Here is a 24,225-nt window from a genome sequence, read left to right on the forward strand (position 1 = left end):
TTCGTTTTTTTACAATTTTGTAATTGTTCTAAAACTATAATATCTAATCAAAATAATACTTTTTGCTTAGATATGTCTAATGATGTACATGATATCAACAATTTTTTTATCTGTGTTCTATAAATAGATTCTGTTTTCTGTATAATACATGGAGGAAAAGTTTCAAATTTATATTCACATATGATATTGACACATACGATACATAATATATTCTATATTTTACTTTTTCTATTACCATATCGTATGTGATCTTTTCATCGGATTCATTGAGCTTGAAGATTTAAAAAAATTTTTTTGTTTTGAATTTTTAGTTGTAACGCGAACTCGTACGAAGGTACCGGTACTATTGAACTGTCGACACCAACTGAAAAGAAACCAGCTATTTGTGCCATAAAGTCATCTTCGTGGAAATCTAAAATTTGTTTTGCACATAGTTTAACATGTTTAAATTTTCTTCTGGGAGTTAATGCTTAAACGCACGTGCTGCTCTAATTTTGTCACATTTTTATTTTGATCCTCTTATAATGTAGAATATAAAAAACTTAATAAAAATTATCATTATTGCGTATCGCGTGAGATAAGAGAGTAAATGCTCTTTAATAAATTTTGATTAAGAATAAATTAGATGTTAATAATTTTTTATTTATAAATTTTTCGTTTTACGTTTCTTTTGATCTCCAATTAAGGATCTTTTTTAAAGATCTTGAACTTTTATTGATATACTTTTGCTCCATTTTTTTTCGTACTATTAATTATCTAATTAATTATATTGATAAAACGTATGAATAATTTTTGAAAAAGTAATTTTTTAACGAATAATTCCTTTTAATAATCGCTCTATGTCTCATAGCATATCATCAGGAAAGAATATATTTGCATATAGTTTAACATGTTTTTATTTAATTAATTAAACACAGAAAATACTGTAATAAAAAATATTTATAATCGTGCTATTATATGATATGGTCAAGACTGCCATAAATTAATAAGTACAGTGAAAAAAATAATATTGAATCAACATCATTGTAGTTGAAATTTATTTTATTAATTCAACAACATTATAAACAAATCAATATGTAACATATTAATGAAAGAGTAAAAAATTCAAAAATTAAAATTCTTATCCTCTGATAACCTGACATTATTTCATAATAGCACATACTCTCACACGTTGAAATAATATTCAAAACTTCTCATGCTATAATTTTTATTTCGCATTCGTTATTTTAGCACATGATCAAAATGTATATATATGTATGTATATTGTGCATTTAAAATATTGTACATATTCTTTGAAAATCGACTGTAGGAAATTTTAATTAAAATTAATATAGTAGTTTTCACATTCAACATTGGTTTAAGATTCTTGTGATCGATGATTGATGATGATTTGTTGAATGAGCGGAAAAAAATATTGGTAATGAAATATGTATTGATTAATTTATTATAACCAAGGTAAAACAAATATACAGTTTTAATATAAAATAGTGTCGTGATATTGCATGCAAGCTTGGTGTTTGAGACATGCATAATTTTTGTATAATATATAACTCTCAACACATTATTTTATATTAAAAACAATCGCGTACGTAAAATATAAAAAAAACTTATAAAATATAAAAATATATTAATATTAAATATATATAAAAATGTACAATATACATATATTACAATATTATTGTCAGTTATTTTTTGATTATGCTATTTAAAATTCTTCAGTGTTAATTTGTTGCATATTGAGATGTAATACACCCCCTAAAGGCATTATTAAAGTTCCATTGGGATCAAGTTTCATAGGTATCAAAGTCTTTTCGCACGGTGTTACTTCAAATTTGCACAAGATTTTTACGAGTGCCAATTTCATCTCTAAAAGCCCCATACGAGCACCTGCGAAATAGATAACTGTATAATAATCATATTGTTTTAATTAGAAAGAACACAAAGAATACATATATAGGGCGTCATCGCGTAAACGTTTAACGACACATTCTATGATCAAGTAGAGTCGATTTTTTTTTAAATAGTTTGTATTAGAAAAATTTATAAATAGTAAGCAGTAAAATATAAAAACATTTGTATAAATTAAGATTCAGAAAGGCAACTAGATAACAAAATCATATTAGTTTATTAATTATAATTAAACTTTACATTTTTAGAATTCAATGTTTTTTTATAAAGATATGTAATTAAATTATGTAAAGTAATACATCAAAATAAGTACATATCTAAAAATAATGACTTTCTTAGATATTTCTGAAGAGAAAAAGACTCCGGATTGAAAGAATGTATCGTCAAGTGTTGTTGCACTAACAATTATGAATTATCTAATTGAAATTTTTTTGTTAGATTATTATGTTGTAATTGTATAAATAATATAATTCTAGTTGCAATTTCATAATTTTTGATTGCACGATATTAACTTAAAATTTATATCATAATTAATCACGGAAAGAGGAGATATTTCTCAATGGTTTAATTGATCAGGACAAAAGATCAAAGCAGTTTTCGTATGTGCTTTTCTCTTTTTATTATTATTAGTATTATTTATTTTAATTTTTAATATCGATTCTTAAATTAAAATCGATTTTCTCACCTATACAAATATGTGGACCTTCTCCAAACGGAAGATGAACGTATACCGGCCTTTTACGTTTATTTTCCTCGTTGAAACGCTCCGGATCGAATTTCTCCGGATTGGGAAAGTATTTCGAATCGTGATGCAGACCGTACACCGAGATGAAAATCGGTGTATCTTTTTCTATTACGAGATCGAAGTTTGGCACGGCATACGTCTCGGTAGTGTTACGTTGTAGGTATTCTAGTGGCGGGTACATTCTCATAGTTTCCAGGAACACCATATCGAGATACGATAGTGACGCGAGCTAGCAACAACAATATGTCATTCTTATACATATATTTCAGTTTTGCTCTTCAAGATTTGATTGATAGCAAAAATAAATAATCGATGCTTACGCACCATTTCGTACGTAATTTTTCCAGAAGATTTAACGAGAGCGAGACAAATTTCTTTTCTTAACCTGTCCTGTATTTCAGGATGCAATGCAAGTTCGTACAACGCGAAAGCCATTGTTGTCGAGGAGGTTTCATATGCGGCCGCAAAAAAAATTGCTGCTTGTGCTAGTAGATCGTCCCCATCAAACTCTGAAATTAAATTTATTAAACTTCCATATGTTTGTTGTTCTTTTTTCTGCTTATCACGATTAATGTTAATTTTAATTCATCACTCAAACATAGTGAATAATCTTGTTTTCTGTATATCACCATTATGTGATATTTTCTGTGAAAATTATCTTTTTTATTTCTTATTAATAAATATTTATCTTATTAATAAATTTAATATTTAATTTTTCAAGGTAACACTTGTAATTGTCATTATTATTTAATGCATTCTGCTTACTAAATGCTTCGATATTTTTATCACCGTGACTTCTCTTCAATTCGATAAGGATATCAATAAGATCATTCCTCTTTTTGCCAGATTCTTCGCGTCGAATGAGCGTATCCCAAAAGACTTTACGCATGAATGCGTCATTTCGCTTGCCGAACAGCGTTATACCAGCCAAACGAGATAGCAATGGAACAAAAGTTACTGTGAATAGTTCAAAACTGCGAGCAATTCCGAAGATCGCACTGCCGAGTTTGCGAAATTCGGCGTTCGGATCCTTAAAAGAGTTGGTGTCGAGCCCGAAAGCGGTGCTGCCAATCACGTCTGTAGTAAATTTGGCACATAATTCTCTCACCTCAATTATCTTTCCCTCATCTGTCAACAATATATTATCAGTTAATTTAATAAAATTTAATTATATGTTCCATTTTATAATACATTTTATGATACATTTTTAAAAAAGGTTAACTAAATTAAATTAATTATCTATCATTTTATTTTACTTTACTTAGAATCGAAATTTGAAGAAATCTTCAATTTTTTTCTTTTTTGAAAAAACAATTTTTGGAATAACTAAGTTTTGCATTCTATTCTCAGAGATTAAAAATTTGCTTTTGGTAACTTAGGGAAAGATTAGTTTTTATAAAATTAATTATTTTAATTATTTAATTAAAGAATTTACGCAACTTTAAATTTTAACATTTTATACATTTTTTCTTATTATATACAAATTAATATTTTAGCATAATTGAATTTTATTCTATATGAATTTTGATTTATGTTACAAATCAAAAAGTTAATGTACAATAACATTTAATTAAAGTAAAATAAATCTGATATAAGAATGACTTGATTTTGTTAATTTTCTTTTATTAAATATATATTTATGTATATAATAATATCGTGAAATGTCTATGCAATATATAGTAATTATATGTTTTAATAGGTACATATACACACAGCTTTATTATAGAATAAGCTTTATTTTGATTTCAATGTTATCCTTGTGACTTTCACATGATTCCGAAATTTATAGTCTTACTGTTCATCTTATTAAGGATGGTTATGTATTTTTGAGAAATTATGAAAGTAATAAAATATGAAATAATATTTTGATAATTTTTTTTACATTATCCGGTACTTTTAACGTCAAACAAAATAATTATAGAACTTGCAACTTTTTGTACAAAGTTAGAGAAGCCTATATTATTTGTTAAGTTTAATACAAAGGAGAAAAAATAAATAATAAAAAAAGAGGATGCTTTTTAACCATTACACGATGAATAAACCTTGTTTCGTGTAATTATAAATCCTGTTTTACGGCAAAATCATTGAACGAATATGAAGTAGACTTCGCTTCGCACAACATATAAAAATTACTAGAAAATGATTTAATACTTTATGACGTAATAATTTCTCAAGAATGTGCTATCGCTACTTGAGATTATTGATCTTTATGGGAATTTAAAATCAAGATGCAAGTAATTCATGTTAAAATAAAAATCATCCAGATTAAAATAAATAGTTACTATATATATAATTTCATATATTATAGAAAAATTTCTAATTTAAAGAGATCTCTTTCCCCCGTAAATCATTCAATACTTACTGTTCAAATTCAACGAATCCAGATGTTCGATTAAATTATTAGCACAATCGGCTATTAAGTCTAGCATCTTCTTCAGTTTGCTGGGTGTAAAGAACGGTGACATTTTCAATCTCAGCATCTTCCACACAGGATTTTTTACGAAGAAGAGATTCGCGTAACCTAAACGATCATTCTCATCCGGCGTCATATATCGATCGCAGAAGTGATCAAAGTCTTTCACTAAAACATTCTTGATGATTTTCTCGTCGCGAATCAGTAAGTAGGGTTTGTCGAAAACAAAAAATCCCACATAAGGTTGTTCCTTCGCTGTATTATAGATTTCCTTAAATAGATGTCCCGGTGATTTCTTCATAAGTATACAATCCTTAAAATTACCCACGAAAGGTATTGGCGGTATTTCCAAAACGCCACGCTTTTTCCAATAATTAAACTTGCGCGTCATGTAAAAGTAGGCGACTGTGACGAAAGCTATTAGAATTATCGTGCTATCCATGCTCCAATAAGGTGTTATAAGCGCCATTTTATATAACTTATATCTTTGTACAAATATTCCTTTTAGATCTGTTTGAAAAGGAGAGAATAACGATAATACTTAGCAATCTTTTTTTTTAACGAAATCATTTCTAAGATTCATTGCATAAAATTATATGCAAGAATGTCTAGGAATGTCAAATAATTTTTAAAAGAGAATAGAAACATCTCTTATATTTCTAGGCTGAGCAACAAATTCGGTTATATTAATATTTATCTCTTCGGCAAAACATATAATGAAGATATAAAAGAGCGAATAAAAATCTAAAAGACCTTGATTTCTTGGATGAAAACACAAAAAGCTTTTCTGATTTTATACCTAAGCTTTTATGATTATAAGTATACTTATTACAATATGCTACTTTATTAACATATTATTAATATTTCATTAACACAGTATTACACTAAACGAATCCTTTCCAAATATAGGTCCAATGTAAAAAATTTGATTAGCTACTTACGTTTTACTGATTATTTCGTAGATGCTACAAACTCGGAAATTCAGGTGCAGCTCTCAAAAAAGATTCTTTCAGAAAAAACACTATAAGAAAGTCACAAACCTCATTATTATTTTTATCACAACGACGTAGTATAATTTAAAAATTTGTCCCGAAGTCTTTATACTCGCGTGGAATTCTGACTATAAATAATATAAAAATGTAATAGATTTGTAATCGTTATCGATGAAATATCTCAAGCTAATTCTACAAATAAAACCCGATTGATTCAACGTCTGGCTTAAGAATAACTTGCAACATGTTTGTTCACGACTTAATATTATATATCTTTAACCTTCAAATATTATTGAAGATTAAAGATATGTAATGTAAGAAGAAACAAGAAATGGTTTTTTATAATTGATCTCACTTTTTTACTTTACTTATGAATAATGTAATACCATATATATATACAGGGTGTCTCATTTTAATTCTTCCAGTCGAATATCTCGAAAACCAAGCCCGGGAGAGAAAAATGTTTGAGGCAAAAGTTGTTTAATTTCGAGGGGACCATAAAATGATACCATTGGTCTGACCTTGAAGAGTCATTTGAAGGTCACATGAACGTTATGTTTAATTTTTTAAATGGGACACTCTATATTTAGTGACGGTTGATCACAAATTGTTGACTCAACTACATGTACTGTGGAGGTCGATCGGATAATTACGGATAATATTGATTATCTGATCGACCTTCACAGTACACGTAGTTGAGTCAACAATTTGTGATCAATCTTCATTAAATATTGTTAAAGAATTTCAACGATCATTGTTATTTGCATGCAATATTATTAGGTCAGTGACTTCATTTTAATGTTTACTCCTTTGTTTGTTAAATCTTAATTAAACACCCATCGGAGACGGTCCAAATAGCTAAATCAATTACACTTATGTTTATAATTTATTATTTATAATTCTTGTTTTACTTAATTTTTACAATTATAATTAAATCATTGCGCTGAAGAAGACTCAAAATAGAGCTCGAAACGTCCGCATTCAATGTAGTTAATTGTATTTAATTCTCTTAACATTTGTCGTTTTTTGGAATATCATCGATTACGTAAACTTTGCGTGTGTGCGATATATAATTCCGTTATTAATAATTTATTACTTAAACGGTTTGCGACATATGTATAATTACGTCTTAATATTTTGTTACCAGTTATAATACACCTTATTATTGTATTCATTATATCATTCGTAATTATTACCTATCCCGTTTGTCGCGACACATTTTTGCTCTCTATTGCCAATTATAATTTATTGTTTGTAGCTAATACTTTTATGCATATAATAATGAGACGAATCAATTGGTGTAAAAAAAAACACATAGTTATCTTTAAGAAAAAATCTGAATTTGCAACTAGCAGTTACACATTTTTACTTTAACATAATTATGTGTTTTAATAATCATTGTAAAATTTGGACTTTTATTTGCAAATTAAAAAAAATTGAGATCGATACAATTTTTTTTCACGGTCTTATGACGTATCAAAGTGATCTATACATTTTTGTACCTGTTACCGCCAACATTAGCATTATCTGATGCGCACCACGGAGAGGTTGTTGGACGAATTTGCCGTGTTCAGAGATAATTAAGAAATTAGATAGTGACAATTAAGAAATTAAACATTGATTAGGTTACAACTGATATTTAATTTATTATTGATATTAAAGTAATAGAATTTAATAGAAAGACTAAAAAAAAATATGATGATCATATTTATATTAATAGTAATAAGGAACTATATAAAAGATCATTAAGTGAACAAAAACTGTGAATACGTTATTTAAATCTAGGATAGAAAAAAAGTTATTTTATTAGTTAGTGGAGATAGGCAGTTAAAGAATCGCAAAAAAAACTAACTGCTGTAAATTAAATTGTGAATCTAGTTATGTGATTATTTATAATTCACATAATATTAAATTATTATAATCACCTTGAATAATAATATTTGATGATCTATTAAAATAAAATATGTACATAAATTAAACGAGATATAGATATTTAAAAAAATGCGTCTCACAATAAAAGAAATCGATAAAATTATTTAGAGAAGAGGTAAAAGGAGAATTATTATTATTTTGTGATAAAACTGAATTTAGGGAAAAGAATTGAAATAAAAATAATTGTATAAATAATATTTACTTGATAGAAGGCTTCTAATCAAAATATTGACTTACTTGGGTATGTCACTTCGACTGATTGCCACTCACTTATCAGACTTGTTGTCTTACAATCAGTAGTATTCAAGTTAAAGGATTATTATTAAATAATTCATATATGTAAACAAGATTTGAAAAAAATTATACTCTGCAATAAAGCAAAATAAATTATATTACTTGGATTAAGTTCAAAAAAATTATGCAAAATCTTGAAATTCTTATTTTCTTATATAGACTGTTTTTTAAATTATCTCTATTTGATAACCTCCTATAGATATGAAAATATTCTATTTCGCAACATATATTAGATACTGTTCTTTCTTTAAATTATAAACCGGTTTATATAAGCAAAATTTATATAAAAGAATGTTAATCGTCAATCGTACTCTCTCTCTCTCTCTCTTTTTTTTCTTCTTATAATTGACTATGCGTTATAAAACCAGTTTTTTTTACAAGAACAGATTGGAAATTTCCATATTTTTTTCCATACTTGTATAGAATAACGATGAGTGGTGTTCCATTTTATACATAATAATGAACAGCCAAGACTAATTTAATAAGCAATCATATATTTATAAAAAGTCATTATTATAATTTAGTTAATAATTTAGTAGAAAATATTTCCTTCATAAAATTATGCAGGGTGTCCGACAATTCGCGCAACATCCTTTAAGGGAAGGTAGAGAGTGTTATTCTGAACAGAAAAGTCCTGTATCATTTTGCGATTTGCGCAATAATTATTAAACTATTAATTAAAAACGCTCAGCAAACAATATTATATATACATATCGCCCCACCTCTCTAGGACTAATAGAGCAAATCAAACTGAACATAAAAGTCCTCTACCATTTTGCGATTTGCGCAATAATTATTAAAATATTAATTAAAAACGTTCAGCATATGCTGAGTGCTATATACGGCGCGCGCTCATACGCTGAGCGTTTTTAATCAATATTTTAAAAATTATTGCGCAAATCGCAAAATGGTAGAGGACTTTTACGTTCAGTTTGACCTGCTCTATTAGTCCTAGAGAGGTAGGACGATTATTACCGGACCCTTTGTATATATATATATATATATACAAAGCTATCGGACATCCTGTATATAACAATAATATGTAAGATTGTAATACGCATATAATAACGAGATAGTTATATAAGTTGTTTGTATAAATCTCAAGGATTTTTTTTCTATAAGAGTTGATAATTAGTTTGTAATTAATCCTATAATTGTTCAGTAAATTATTCATTGCTCAATAAATTAGTCTCAAGCATTTACTATTATTTGTAAAATTAATCAACATTTGTAACTATTATATATATATTATATATATTATAGTATATCAAAATAGAGAAACGGCAGTTTATTGTTTTAATATTTAACTGTTAAAAAAACTGTAGCAAAAGGAATAAATGTTTTATAATATATATTTAATTTAATATAGAATAATAATAGAGCAAGAGAGAGAGAGAGAGAGAGAGAGAGAGAGAGAGAGAGAGAGAGAGAGAGGAAAAATACAATAATAATAACATAGAAATTTATAAAATTTTAAAATTTCATTTCAAAAAAGTATTAATAAGTACAAACTAAAGTATAAACTATTAAGTACAAAATTTAAAAATTGTTTAAAAATATACTTGCTATAAAAAACTATAAAAAAATAACAGCTTAATAAGTATATCTATTAATTTTAAACAAATGATATTAAGAAAGAGAAAGGGAGATTTTGGCAAATATTTATTTCAATGTATATTTGTAGATAATTTTATTTCTGATATATGTCATCAAAATTATGTCATGATCTTATTATTAAATAATCATGAAAAAATTTTAGCAGTTATTTCTAGTTATTTATTTAAAAAAATTATCAACAAATAAAGATACAAAGCGACGTTCAAAGTTCAAACGTATAAATTGGCAACAAAAAATTCAATATAGTTGGATAAAGTTGAATATAGTTTTATAGACATTATATATAGGATGCCACATTTAATCTTATGATCTAAATTATCTTTATTAAACATGTGATCACTGAAAAATGTTCAAAAGTTTTACGATTTTAGGGAAAGAAATAGTATGCATATGACATGATTTCTGATAACATGCGTTTTTTATGATCATTCTTATTCGGCAAAAAGTATCGATTGCAAAAAAATTTCGAATTCTTCATTAATTGTAAGATGTCTTTAATGAGAATCAATAGATAGAATTAATTAATAATTGTTAAAAACATAATCCATATAAGATATTCTTTTAGTATAATTGTAAGTAACCTTTAAGAGAAATTTTGATGATTTCTTTAGAAATATATGCATCTAGCAATGCTTAAAAAAGAGATCGGTTTTTTCAAGAATAACATCTCGTTTTATCTAGTATTTAAATTTGCGAATTATGCAAAGATAAGAGAGTAACTAGAACATTATGTTTTTCAAACTCCAATAATATATTATAAATCATTATAATATTATAAGCCATTATATAATTTATTTATAAAAAGTCTTTTTTTACATTTGTTTGAAAGATAAATTATAATGGACAGTTAACTATCTATCATAACAAGCTAATTCTACACTTGATACTTTCTCAAAAAATTGCGGAAGATCTGTAGTGTATAAATTTTTCATTGTACATGCCTTTAAGTGTTTTGCAAATATATACTACGTACAAATATATAGGAATATACACATATATATATATATATATATGTTATTAATATATATAATATATTATTAATATATATATATATATTTCGCATGATATGTGCAGGACAAAGTTTAACGCAAAATTATCTGTAATTTCGTTTTCATAGCATTCAATTTTGCATGACACGTGTAGAGTAAAAGGCAAAATTATCTGCAATTTCACACATGATTTTGATAAAGAGGTTTTATTATTTTAATTCTGTTTCCAATTTTTTTCTTAATTTTTTTCTGTTTCTAATTTTTTAATAAACAACAAACTAAAATCTTTTGAAAGTTACTCTGGTCTATAGCTTTGACACAATAATGTTTATCGATAATAAATTATTATAATCTAATATATATAAACATTTAAAAGTATTAACAAAATTTTATTTGATGATTGTATAATACATATTACATAACGTATAATACATATTACATAAAGAAGTCTACTTTTAGTTAAAGATTGATATGAGAGTATCAATCTTTCAACAATTTTTCTTTCTTTTGTACTTCTTAATTTTAATATTAAAAAAAAATTCTTAAATTAATTATATATTAATATCTTTTAAGAATGATATAGTATATTATTTTCTCCCACTATTATTATCACCCTTAATTATCTATTTATTTCTACTATTCTTTTGTTCCACATTATAAATAGCTTTCACGCTTTCGACGCGTAATGACAATTTTTGTTCTTTTGCAAATAATTTCATTTTTTATCTAAACTTCTTATTGCAATTTTTGTAGTAAAATATTTATCAAATAATCAAATATATGTTACAGCAAAGATTTTGATACATATGTATATATGTGTGTGTACGTGTATATTAAAATAATTAAAAAATATAAAAGTTTAATATAAAAGAAAAGGAAAGTAATAAACACGAAGTTTAAGTCTTAAAACATCTTGTAAAGTATCACTAGAAACTAATTGTAAGAAAAATATATAGAAAAATATTTTTTAAAATATTTTATAACAATTTTATACTATCTTAAAATAAATATTTGTAGATGCTTGTTTTAAATTGTCATTATCTCACTCCCCAATACAATCTGAAAATGTTTTAATGTTAAAACAAAATTTTTAGGAATTTTACGCTATTATGCACAATATATTCGATTATTTATTTTTAGATACTATTTTAGATATCTATTTTTTTAACAAAACCACAAGTCATATTTTTTATAAATCAAAATAATACAATAACTACACATACTATTGTGTTTTAAAGAGCGCTGGATTTAATTTTTCGAAAGTTGAGATATATTACGCCGTTTAACGGTATTGTCATAGCACCCCTCGGATCAATTATCATTGGTATCAAAGTTTTCTCACACGGTGTTACTTCACATTTACTCAAGATTATTATCAGCGCCAACTTTATCTGCAAATATGCTAAACGAGTGCCTGCAAAAATACATATAAATTGGATATATACTTAAATAATATTGTACTAACCAAGAAATAAAAAATAAAAATTATACATTATCACTATAATGAAAATTCATAATTTTGTTATATTACTTTGCATTTTTATAATATAAAGCTGTAAATTTGACAAATTTATTGGATTATAAAATATATATTATTATATTTAATATAATCAATATTATTATATTTAATGACATCAATATTAAATAATTTATATCTTTTTCTCTCTTAGAACCTGCAGAGTATTTTTAAGTTCCGATTTGAATAATCTGTTTTTGCTCGTATGAAAGAAAAGTTTTACGTTTATGTGATTTCGTACATTTTTCTTTAATATACAATTTTATAAGTTAAACAACCATTTACAACTACCAACAAATTTATAATATTTGTAAGGATATAAAAAGGTAAAAGTATCTATTTATGAAATTTACAGCTCAGTAGATGTTCTTTGGATCTCATATCTGTCGTAGGCAAATGGTTTAATTATTTTAGGAAAATAGCTTTTGACTATTAGGCAAAAGCTATTTGGCTGGTCAATGATTTTCATTCGTTTATTTGTGTTCAAATGTTATTTTCCTAGGCAAACAGCATTTGTCTAACACTATTTAAGAAAATAGAAGTAAAGATTATTTTATAAAACAAAAACAGTGGATATTTAGAAATAAAAATTTAGTATGTTTAAAAATATACTACTTTGATATCTTTTACTCCTATGCAAACAGTACACTAATACATAGTCTTGTTTTAAAATACATAATATATATTATATAAAAAATGAAAACCTCACAATACAAATTAATAACAAATTTAAAAAGCGAGTGATAGTTTATGATAAATATGTTTTTAGTGCAAAAATTTTCTCTTTATGCTTTTTTAAATTAAGATTTTTTTGTTTCATCCATTAACTGATTAGAAAGAATAATGCTCTTAAAAAATACAGAATTTTGACATTTCTTAAAATATCTATGTTTAAGAACATTACATAACAATAAAAACTTTACTAGCGGCTGGATTGATTAGTCTCATATATCATTTTGTCCCCATAAACTCACATTGATAATAATATCTACAGCATGTTTCTATAAACTTACAAATTCTGGATTGGTTTTCAGTATATTATTAAACCGAAATACTCGAATCTTTCCACTATTTTTGCTTTACTATGCTATAGTTAATCTTTATTACTACTTTTCTAAATAGTGTTTAGACAAATGCCGTTTGCTTAGGAAAATTGCATTTGAACAGAAATAAACGAATGAAAGCCATTTGACTAGCCAGATAGCATTTGCCTAGTCAAAGTTAAAAGCTATTTTCCTGAAGTAACCATTTGTCTACGACATATCAATATTATTTTGTTAATCGAAATTAATTTTCTCACCTATGCACGCATGTGGGCCCTCTCCGAAGGGAAAGAAAACGCATGACGGTCTGTTACGTTTATTCTCCTCACTAAATCGCTCCGGATCGAACTTCTCCGGATTAGGAAAATATTCCGGATCGTAGTGTAGACCGAGCATCGGAATGTATACTGGTGTACCCTTTTCAATTACGAGGTCAAAGTTCGGCACTTTATAAGTCTCATTTGGCATACGATTTAGGTAGCCCAATATCGGATACATTCTTAAAGTTTCGTTGAGCACCATATCAAGATACGGCAGCGAGATAGTCTGATAATAAAGTATAATGTTATTATATTAATATGCATATATATCATTCTTAAAATTTACACAAGAATGAAAGGTAAAAAAGTCTAGTAAAAGAATTGCTTTGATAATGATATCAACGATATTTGCGTGACAACACGTTGATTGTAATAATTTTTTGATAGCAACTAAATGTCGTACAATATTCAAGTACCATATCGTACGTAATTTTTCCACCGGACTTATCGAGAGCCTCGACAATTTCTTTCCTTAGAGTATTTTGAATATCAGGTTGTAATGCGATCTCGTACAACGTGAACGCCGTTGTAGTTGAAGAGGTTTCGAAACCAGCGCTGAAGAAACTGGCCGCTTGTGCCATAAGATCATCCCCGTCAAATTCTAAAATTTAATTTATTTGTAAGTTTTTCAAGATTTTTATTATTTACGTTATAATTAATTTCAATTGTTTGAATTATTGCTTTGATGTATCGGTTATTCCAGTAACATTATTACGAACTACTACATCATTACAAAAAAATGATCTCTCTATTTATTTCTCTTAAATAAATATAATTAAGAAAATTTCTGCACAGGAATTCTAAAAATAATCATTATCTCTATTTTTGCTTACTGAATCCATTATAATCCTCATCACCGTGATTTTTTTTCAGTTCGAGAAGAATGTCAATGAGATCATTCCTCTTTATGCCAGACTTCATTCGCTGAGTGAGTGTCTCTGAAAAAACCCTGCGCAAAAAGGCAGTGGGTTCTTTACCAAATAACTTTACACGGGTCAAACGAACTATACTCGGAAGGAAAAATATCGCGAGCATCTCTAAACCGCGGATGATGTCGTAATCAAAAATCATCTTGCCATATTTGCGGAACTCAGCATCCGGATCTTTGAACGAATTCACGTCAAGTCCATAAGCGGTGCTGCCGATAACATCCGTAGTAAATTTCGCAATTAATTCTCTTACTTCGATCGTCTCTCCTTTACCTGCCAGCAATATTACTAGTTAATTCAATCAATTCAATTACTAGCTAATCCATCTAGCTGTAAGTATCTTATACAAGTTATCACATTTTTATAAAATTTAGAAATCTTTTCTGCCCGCATTTCTGTAGAATTCAGAATTGAACTTATTTTCTCGAAAAATTACTAATTGTCATAACATTTTTAATAATGCTTGTGTATTCTTCATGCAGTATTCACGCGTTTTTTCAATTCTTTAAACAAATTTAGATTCTGTCATAATAATATTTAATCGAGTTTAGTTTTGTAATAAATTATTGAAATTTTTCGATTATATATTTCTTCCTTATAATTTTAATTGATATATGATTCAAGTAAAATTGTATGGAATAAAAAAACAGAATATATTATTGTAAATTTTAAAACTTTACCATCAAAAATATATATTTATATATTTATTTATAATTATAGTAATTAAAGAAATATATATATGTATACATTAAATATATATAATTTATAAAAATATTTAATACATATCATTAATATTCATCAACTCTTTATAATTTCAAATTTTATATACATCTCAATATTTTGTATTTTACATACGACTGACTTTCAACACTTACCTTCTTTCATATTCGATTCGATATGCTCGTCTAAATTATCCCCACAATGTAACATTAGTTCGAACATTTTTTTTAGTTTGCCGGATGAGAAGAATGGTGTCAATTTCATTCTTACCAACTTCCAAGTTGGATTCCTTAGAAAAAAGAGATTGTTGCCACCAAAACGATCACCCGGATCTGCGTTATTGTATCGATCGGAGAAGATATTAAAGTCTTTTACTAAGACGTTCTTGATGAGTTCCCGATTACAAATTAATAAGAAGGGCTTGTCGAAAATATAGAAACCGATGTAAGGTAGCCCTTTTGCTTGCTCGTACAACTCTTTTAAAAAATACGCCGGCGGTTTTCTTAGTAATAGGCATTTTGTGAAATTGCCTAAGAAAGGTGTCGGTGGAAAAATTTCTGTGATGCCTCGTTTCTTCCAGTATTTAAACTTGCGTGTCATGTAGAGGTAGGCGATTATCATGAGAATTGTTAAAACTATGATGCCATCCAAACCCCAATAAGCAGTTATGAGTGCCATTTCAGTTTGTCTGTAATTTTTTTTATATATAAAAATAGAGCATTTATATATAAAAGTAGACGATATTATATTTTAATGATATAAACTAAGAACATAAATTATAAAGAGTGAGCACCTAACAGTTATTGAATAGTGATTACTAAGTCATAAGTTACTTCCTTTAAAACATCACTAATTTACAAATTTCAACGATCATTGCTATTCACATACAATATTACCAGGTCAGTGATTTCTTTGTAATGTTGACTCTGTTGTCTGTTAAATCTTTAAAAAACACCCATCGGAGACGGTCCAAGCAAGTAAGATAATAGCTTTATTACACTTATATTTATAATTTATTATTAATAATTCTCGTTTCACAAATTTTACAATTATATTTTAATTATTGCGCTGAGGAAGACTCAAAATTGAGCTTGAAACATCCGCATTTAAAATGTATTTAATTGTATTTTAATTTCTTTTAACAATTATCGTTTTAATATCTTTGATTAGGTAAAGTTGCGAAAATGCGATATATAATTACAATATTAGTAATTTATTATTAGAGAGTTTTGCGACATATGTATGACAAAGTTTAAATTTTCTGATATTAATTATAATACACCTTACTTTGTTTATTTATTATATGATTTGTCAATTATTACCTAACTTATTTATCAGGACACATTTTTTTGCTCTCTATTGCCGTTTATAATTTATTGTTCTTAGTTTATATTTAAGAGAGCACTGATTTTATTTATTTATTTAAACAACGGGTTAATTAAAAACTACCTGACTAGCCAAAATTATTTAATTTATTTACACGACGTTTCGACCATATGGTTGTGGTCCTTTTCAACTTTGTAACTATAAAGAAAATAAATAACGGATCAAACATTGATATATGGATACAATTTTTAACGGATTAAGCCAAACAATACAACATAATGGCGTTATAAAACTAGTCTACTCACACGTAAATTAAGAAAGAGAAGAAAGAATCCAATGGGATATGTTTAAAGGTAGAACTTAATGATGGAATAATTAAATATGTCACTTAGTTAAAAACAATGGTTATTAATTTTGAGATGAACACAAACAAGGAGACACGTCATGTCAGCATGAGTTTTTAAACGAAACTGTCAATGGTTAAAAGGAAAACAGTTCAAACGACCTTTATAATTTTGTCATAAATATTATTTAAATTTTCAGTATCTCTTTGTAGATTAATCGTGGAGTTAAATTTCTTAATAAAAAACATTTCAGCTATTTCTCTTTTCTTAATAAATTTTTCATTGTGTAAAATAACCGGATCGTCCCACTCAAAATCATGCCCAAATTCAACTCTGTGTTTGCTAACGACTGATTGATTGGTAGGATGTAATTTTATATTGTTAAGATGTTCTCTAATACGTGTGCGTATATGTCGCTTTGTTTGGCCTATGTAAAGCGCATCGCAATCCTTACACTGTAATTTATAAACAACATCAGTTCTAAAGTCAGTATGTAATCTGTCTTTACCACGCTTAATCAATGTATTAAGTTTATTAGTCACAGTCATAACGACGTTCAAACCAGCGTCACAAACGATACGACGTAAACAAAAGCTAAATTCATTAACATAAGGAATTGAAACAAAAAGGCTGCTTCTTTGTAATTCCTTCCTCCAGGGTTCAAATTCCAAATTGTCGCGATTTTTTAAAAAATTGATCCTCTTTTTGATGTGTCGTCCAATAAGGTTGTCAGGGAAACAATTATTACGCAGTGTTTTATAAACGATACACAAATTCTCATTGTGGAACCTAGTATCAGAGAGCAGCAATGCATGATCAACAAGACTATAAATCGTATTAATTTTATATTTCATGGGGTGATTCGAATAAAAGTTGATATATCTTCCCGACCAAGTGGGTTTTCTGTACCAATTAGTTATGAGTCCATTGTCAACACGTAAAACAGTAGTATTTAAGAAGCTAATGGACTTATTCTGTTCAATCTCAAACGTAAATTTTAAACGAGGGTGAAAATTATTAAAAGTATCTAACATCTCATCAATGCGTGTGCGTGGAATTATTGCAAATATGTCGTCCACATATCTATAGTAAATTGGGACTTTAAAACTTAACAAATTTAGACAATGAGACTCTAAATCATCCATAACAATGTCCGCTAGTATCGGAGATAAAGGAGAGCCCATGGGGCTTCCGAAAATTTGCTCGTAAAACTGTCCATTAAAACTAAAACTTGTCGAATCTAAAATCAATTCCACAACATGTATAAATTGAGCAAGGCTAAAGTAGCAGAACTGATGTTATTCCATCGTTTTTCAATGGCGCTCAGAACCAATTCTTTGGGGATATTAGTAAATAACGAGCTAACATCCAATGATATCATTACTTGACCGCCCTCAATAATAATGTCCCTGATCTTTTTGGAAAAAGACCATCCGTCGTTTATATGTGAAGCTGGTTTTACAACTGACCTTTGCAGTATATCCTGTATGTAAGTTAATAAATTGTACAAAGCAGGTAGTTTTTAATTAACCCGTTGTTTATAAATAAATACTAGCGACTTTAATAACTTATAATTTTATTTATTTAATGATATACATATATCGCGGAATAAAAAAATATTATAAATTTTTGATTTACATAATTTATTATTAGCTGCGTTTAGAAAATAACAGAATGAGATCGGCAGTTAAAAAATGAATCTGATTGACAAATCTAAAAGTATATATCGATCTTACAGACAACTGTTATTCAATAGTTGCACAACAAGGAGTAATTATGTTTTCTAGATGTAGCCAATGACATTGTTTATTCGGTTCTATGAATTTTTAAACTGTTTTATTCATACATCGTTAAAAAGAAAAAAAATTGTTAATACACATATAAAAACTTATATGTATCACTGTTTGATTGCTATGTGATAATTATGTGGACATCATCTAATATCAAAAGAATAGCAACTATTTCGTTTCACGAATAATCGACCGTGATGATTGGTTTTAAATAATGTCTTTATTAGAATATATTAGAGATGGCAAAACACTCAGAAAAGTATTATATAATTGTTATCGAGAATGTCAATCTATAAATAATTTTTAAGATTCAATATATGAGTAACAATAAGCAAAATTTTATTTTTATCAAATTTTATTACATTTTAATATTCTTAGCTTATAAATATCTTGCGTATCTTATAAATATCTAGTGCGACCTTGTAAATATCAAAGATATTTATCTGAGTATACAAAATCGCACTGGATAACACTTCATTCTTTTTCTATTATCATTTGTCCAACTTAGTCGCAATACCAATTAAGAAGATAAAAATAAAAGAATTTAATTGAATATTCTTGCTGATAACAATTATATAATACTTTCTTACATTTGTGTAAGTTTCTTTCTTACCATATCCAATATATTCTATTAACATTTCAAACATTAAGTGCTGTAGAGAGCAAAAACGAATAACAAAATAAAAAGAAATAAAATAATATTAAACTAATATAATTCATTAAGCATAATTCTACATATGAAATAAGTTAATACAAAACAACGTATAAAATTAATAGTTAAAACGTTAAGAATAACAAGAGGAAAGCGAACATTTCGAGCTCCTGTTTGAGCCTTCTTCAGCGCAGTACAAGAAAAGTTTTACTATAGCGTTTTGACGTTATTTTCAAGAATATGCAATAAATAAATAAATAAGTATATATATATATATATATATATATATATAGTTTTTATTTTAAAAAATCTAAATAATCTTAAAAAGGATCATACAAAGTTAAGTTAAGATTATATGTTTTTTTTTAAACTAATTTTTAAAATATTCTCCAAAACAAAAATATTTTCTAAATGATTGAGAATCGAAAAAATAAACTATATAATATACATAAAATATGTATATGTATGATTAATTGTATAATCTACATAAAATATGCATATATATGATTATATGTATTAAAGTTAATTACCGACAAAGATAAATACGAAACATTTGAAAAATAAGTTTTCCAATACAGCAATTTAAAATGCAACAGTGTATGATTTGCAGAAAAAAATGAACATGTGTACTACACATGCATTTATAAATCGCAACGTATATTTTTCGCGTTCTGTTCCTTATCAAATGTTCCTTCACAAATATCATTTAGCGCAATAGTTGAACACGCAAGTTTTAATGATACTAATCTCTGTATTCTTCGTGAATAGATCTAAATTCCTCGCACTTATTAAATATATTCCAAAATAATAGCACGCGTTATAATAAATAATTTACAAAGTATTAAAATATATAATTTTATTTTTAAATGCAAATCAATGATATAGCTTGAATGATATTGAGAATTATTAAAATGTAATTATTAAAATGCGTATCAAATTGCTTCTTCTAAAAAAACCTCTATTTTCAATAATTATATCTTTGCTTTTATTAGAGAGAGAGAGAGAAAAAAAAAAGAGAGAGAGAGAGAGAGACAATTTCTCTGTTTTATTAATTATTTCACAAATTTATAACTTGTATTTATTTTATGATTATTTATATTTTAAATTGATTTTTGTATCGAGAATTTTTGAAATTTGAAGACTTTTTTTCCAAATTTTCTGTCGAATTTTTCTCAACAAATTTTTCTTGAACTTTTCTTAATCTAAATAATAGCAGAAAGAGTAATGAGTATTCTTTTTAAATGGCCTATTCTCTTTTCTTCATTCTTTTTACTACAATTTTTATTATATTTTATAACTTTTAACAAATATGTAGTTTTTAAGCAAATCTCTTAATTTCATTCTAGTTTGTTATAAACAGGGTATCGTAATTGCTAGATATCCTTTATGTAGATAAAGGATCCTCCTCTCTTTATCAATCAATTTAGAAAGGATTTTTCTTCAGGGAGAATGTGCAAAAGATCATCACTTTTGGAAACTTTTAATTTTTTAATTTTACCATTATATATTCTTATAATTTATAATTATAATTAAGCTTTAAATTAAAATTCTATTAAAGTAAACTCCATCTGAAATTAACTGGAAACTGTAATTATGTTAATCTTTTAACTCTACAAGTTTAGTTTGCGAAAAACTCTTCTTTTTCAATCGCTTATAACTCGAAAATTATTGATGCCTCAACATTTTTGCTCGGGAAAAATCGTTTTCAAATTGGCCAGAAAATTCGTCTACATAAAAATTATTTGGTAACTACGCTCTGTATATATAAAAGTATGTATGCTTAAAAGTTTGAAACAATATTATTAAAACTGTCATACAGTGTAACAGAAAATATTCTTTAACAGCTATATCTGTCAAGGTAAATTTTTATTTTTCAACATACAAGAATAATTAATTTTATTTTTCATCTAAGATTTAAAAACAAAGTAATATAATGATTTTAACGTATACCTTCTTAACGTATTAAAATGGATCGCCTTTCTGATATATAATGACAAAACTTGTTTTCAACAATTAGCTCTCACTGTAGTATATAGAACACAGAATGCTACTATGTTTTTTAATATCAATACGTGATTAACAAGTGCAGTGACAGAACAAACTTCTGCATCATGTTGGCAACTGTATTTATGCGTTTCGATCCCACCTATCTGGACACTATTATTTTAGTCGAATGCCCCGAGAAAGGTTGCACGCAAACTCGTAATAACTATTTTAAAATTCTTTGAACCATTCGTATCCTGCCATTAACATTTGCCTGTCAGGGAAAGGAAAGACGATAATCTCTCTTTTATTTTCAAATATTATAATTAGCTACATATAGGAAAACAAACAGTGTAAACAATTTAATTAATGTATTAATAAATTTACAATTTATTTATCAGAAATGTTTATCGTAATACTTCATAGCAGTGTTTTTTTCTTAATTTGACGAAAAGAACTGTCTTTGTAATTACATATTAATACAGTATGAAAAAAATTTTTCTTTGAGTTATTATTTTTCAGATCTCATTTTTTATTTTTCAAAAAATTTTTAACAGAATTTGTTTCTGTAAAAACATTTTTGATCAAGACAGGAAATTTTTTCAATTAAATTATTCTTAATAATGACAAAAAGGAATACCTACTCCTTTGATATAATTTTATTCTATCTAAGTGTTTCTCCTTTGTATTACATAATCTAATTATCTTTTTTCGGAATTTTTTATTATAATTTAATTATAAAATATTGATAGTTACATTAAAATTAAAAAAAACGTTGTAATTTTTTTTATTGTGTCCTTGCTGTCTCTTTCTGTCAATTCTTACAACCGGTACTTATAAATGACATGTGGCTCTTTTCTATAATTAATTATAACTAGTACTTACAAATGATATGTTGCTTGCATAAATTACTGACTTGAAAAATTATAGAAAATTGCCAACAAATAGTATGTTAAATAGCATGACGTAGTACGTTATGATAATATATTAAATTAAAGTTATTACGTATTACTTGTTGTTTGCTTGAGAAAATTAGCAAAACTATATCCATATATGAATATTCTCTATGTCATAAATGCAGATTTTTACTCAATTATGTGTAAATAAACAATTTCGACGACAAAGGTTTTCGAAGACAATGGTGTAAAATGTCATAAAACGACAATAACAAATACGATAAATTATTCTAAATTCATTTATTAGTATTATGATTAGTATTACAAATTTTAAAATAAAAAATAAATAAATAACCTAATAATGTGAATATTACTTTACATTTATTTTTGTTATTGTGTGATGTAAAAATAACATACAAATTAATTAAAAACTATATGATATATATATATATATATATATATATATATATATATATATATATATATATATATATATTTGAAATAAATATTTCACGTATTCTTTGTATAAAATTGGAATAAATATCATATATTTCTATTTTAAAAATCTTTTTCTTTTTCCTTTAATTTTTATATACAAATAGTACTTATATTTTTTAACAAAATATTCAAAATAATGAATTAAAAATTTAATCTAAATGTTTATCTTACAATATAAAAACAAACAAATACAAAAAGAGATCTTTCTACGATTTAAAATTGACCCGAGAATTCATCATGTAGAATCCAACGTAACTATCTTGTCGTCTGAGAGTTAAAGCAACGGAGTATCTACAATCTACATATCTCTCTACCAAAATCTCTACAAAAATCTGTTGCTTTTAAATAAAAACTTTTTCACTCACTGACACTGATGTGCAACAGCGGAGTTGTCGACATTAAAGCTACCTTCCGCCTGTAACATGCAAAATAAAATCCAAATTATAGCAGCAATTTAAAACAATTAATATTCAAGAATTTAGTGTACTCATCAAATTTTATATTCGATGCATACAATAATAGGCAGATATATAAATATGGAATAATTTTATAAATTAAAAAAAGAATTTTTTTTTAATACAAATTTTTATAAGATTTATGTAAAAGTTTTTATCTGAGTTTTTTTTATTTAAATTATTCAAATAAATAAACCGAATTAATTAGTATACATGACTAATAATAATTAATGTATTGTTATAGCCCCAGAAAAGGCTATATACTATATATAAATATATATATATATGTAAACGTTAATACAAATGGTAAGAAATGGTGCATCACCGGAAATGCACCGCGACCGGAGCGATAATCGCGCGGCCGCTAACGCAGCGAGCCGTACACGAACGCGAAACCGGAAAGCGCTCCCGGAAACGTACCAGAAATGTATCGCTGAATTGCAAAAAGTGCAAGCGAGGAATTTCGATTTTGAACTTCCTCGTCTGCACTAGGACTCGATTCCGCTAATTCAGCAACCTGACCATATTTGGTTATGGTTGCTGAGGGATCCCCCCCGAATAATCGTGCATTTCAGAGGTAATAAAACCACCCGTCACGATTAAGCGACGGGCAGTCGTCCCTCAGATTTTACCGATTAGTAACCGTTACAGGCAGTCGTTGTTTAGATTCTAACTAAATCAATTCGGGGACAGTGGTCAATCGGAACTCTGAATAATCGTAACTGCAACGGGCAGTCGCTACTAATTATTACTCGTCGTCATTAAGAAGTGCTAAGTATTCAAAAGTTTAGATACTTGCGATTGAGCCAAGAAATCGCGAGATCGGAGCCCAGGGAGAAAGCGTAAGTAAAACGTGTATTTTG

At 26.8% G+C, this 24,225-nt stretch overlaps 1 protein-coding gene across 1 annotated transcript; it reads right to left on the bottom strand.

Annotated features, from left to right (window-relative positions):
* Positions 1 to 1,426: 1,426 nt before the first annotated feature.
* On the bottom strand, positions 1,427 to 21,633 carry LOC140672329 (uncharacterized). Its single transcript, XM_072904378.1, has 11 exons — positions 21,481 to 21,633; positions 15,574 to 16,106; positions 14,603 to 14,971; positions 14,186 to 14,370; positions 13,707 to 13,995; positions 12,134 to 12,304; positions 5,016 to 5,576; positions 3,419 to 3,781; positions 2,978 to 3,162; positions 2,594 to 2,882; positions 1,427 to 1,887 (listed from the first exon to the last, which is right to left on the bottom strand). The coding sequence occupies exons 2-11, from the start codon at positions 16,094 to 16,096 to the stop codon at positions 1,706 to 1,708; spliced, it is 3,117 nt and encodes a 1,038-aa protein (XP_072760479.1). The 5' UTR covers positions 16,097 to 16,106; positions 21,481 to 21,633; the 3' UTR covers positions 1,427 to 1,705.
* Positions 21,634 to 24,225: the final 2,592 nt, after the last annotated feature.

Source organism: Anoplolepis gracilipes, chromosome 13, assembly GCF_047496725.1.
Source record: "Anoplolepis gracilipes chromosome 13, ASM4749672v1, whole genome shotgun sequence".
Lineage (NCBI taxonomy): Eukaryota > Metazoa > Arthropoda > Insecta > Hymenoptera > Formicidae > Anoplolepis > Anoplolepis gracilipes.

Coding starts and splice junctions, on each gene's coding strand:
- LOC140672329 (XM_072904378.1), bottom strand. CDS start 16,096: ATGGCACTCATAACTGCTTATTGGGGTTTGGATGGCATCATAGTTTTA. Junction 14,972..15,573: donor CGAATCGAATATGAAAGAAG/GTAAGTGTTGAA, acceptor TATTGCTGGCAG/GTAAAGGAGAGACGATCGAA. Junction 12,305..13,706: donor GGGCCCACATGCGTGCATAG/GTGAGAAAATTA, acceptor GTATTTTTGCAG/GCACTCGTTTAGCATATTTG.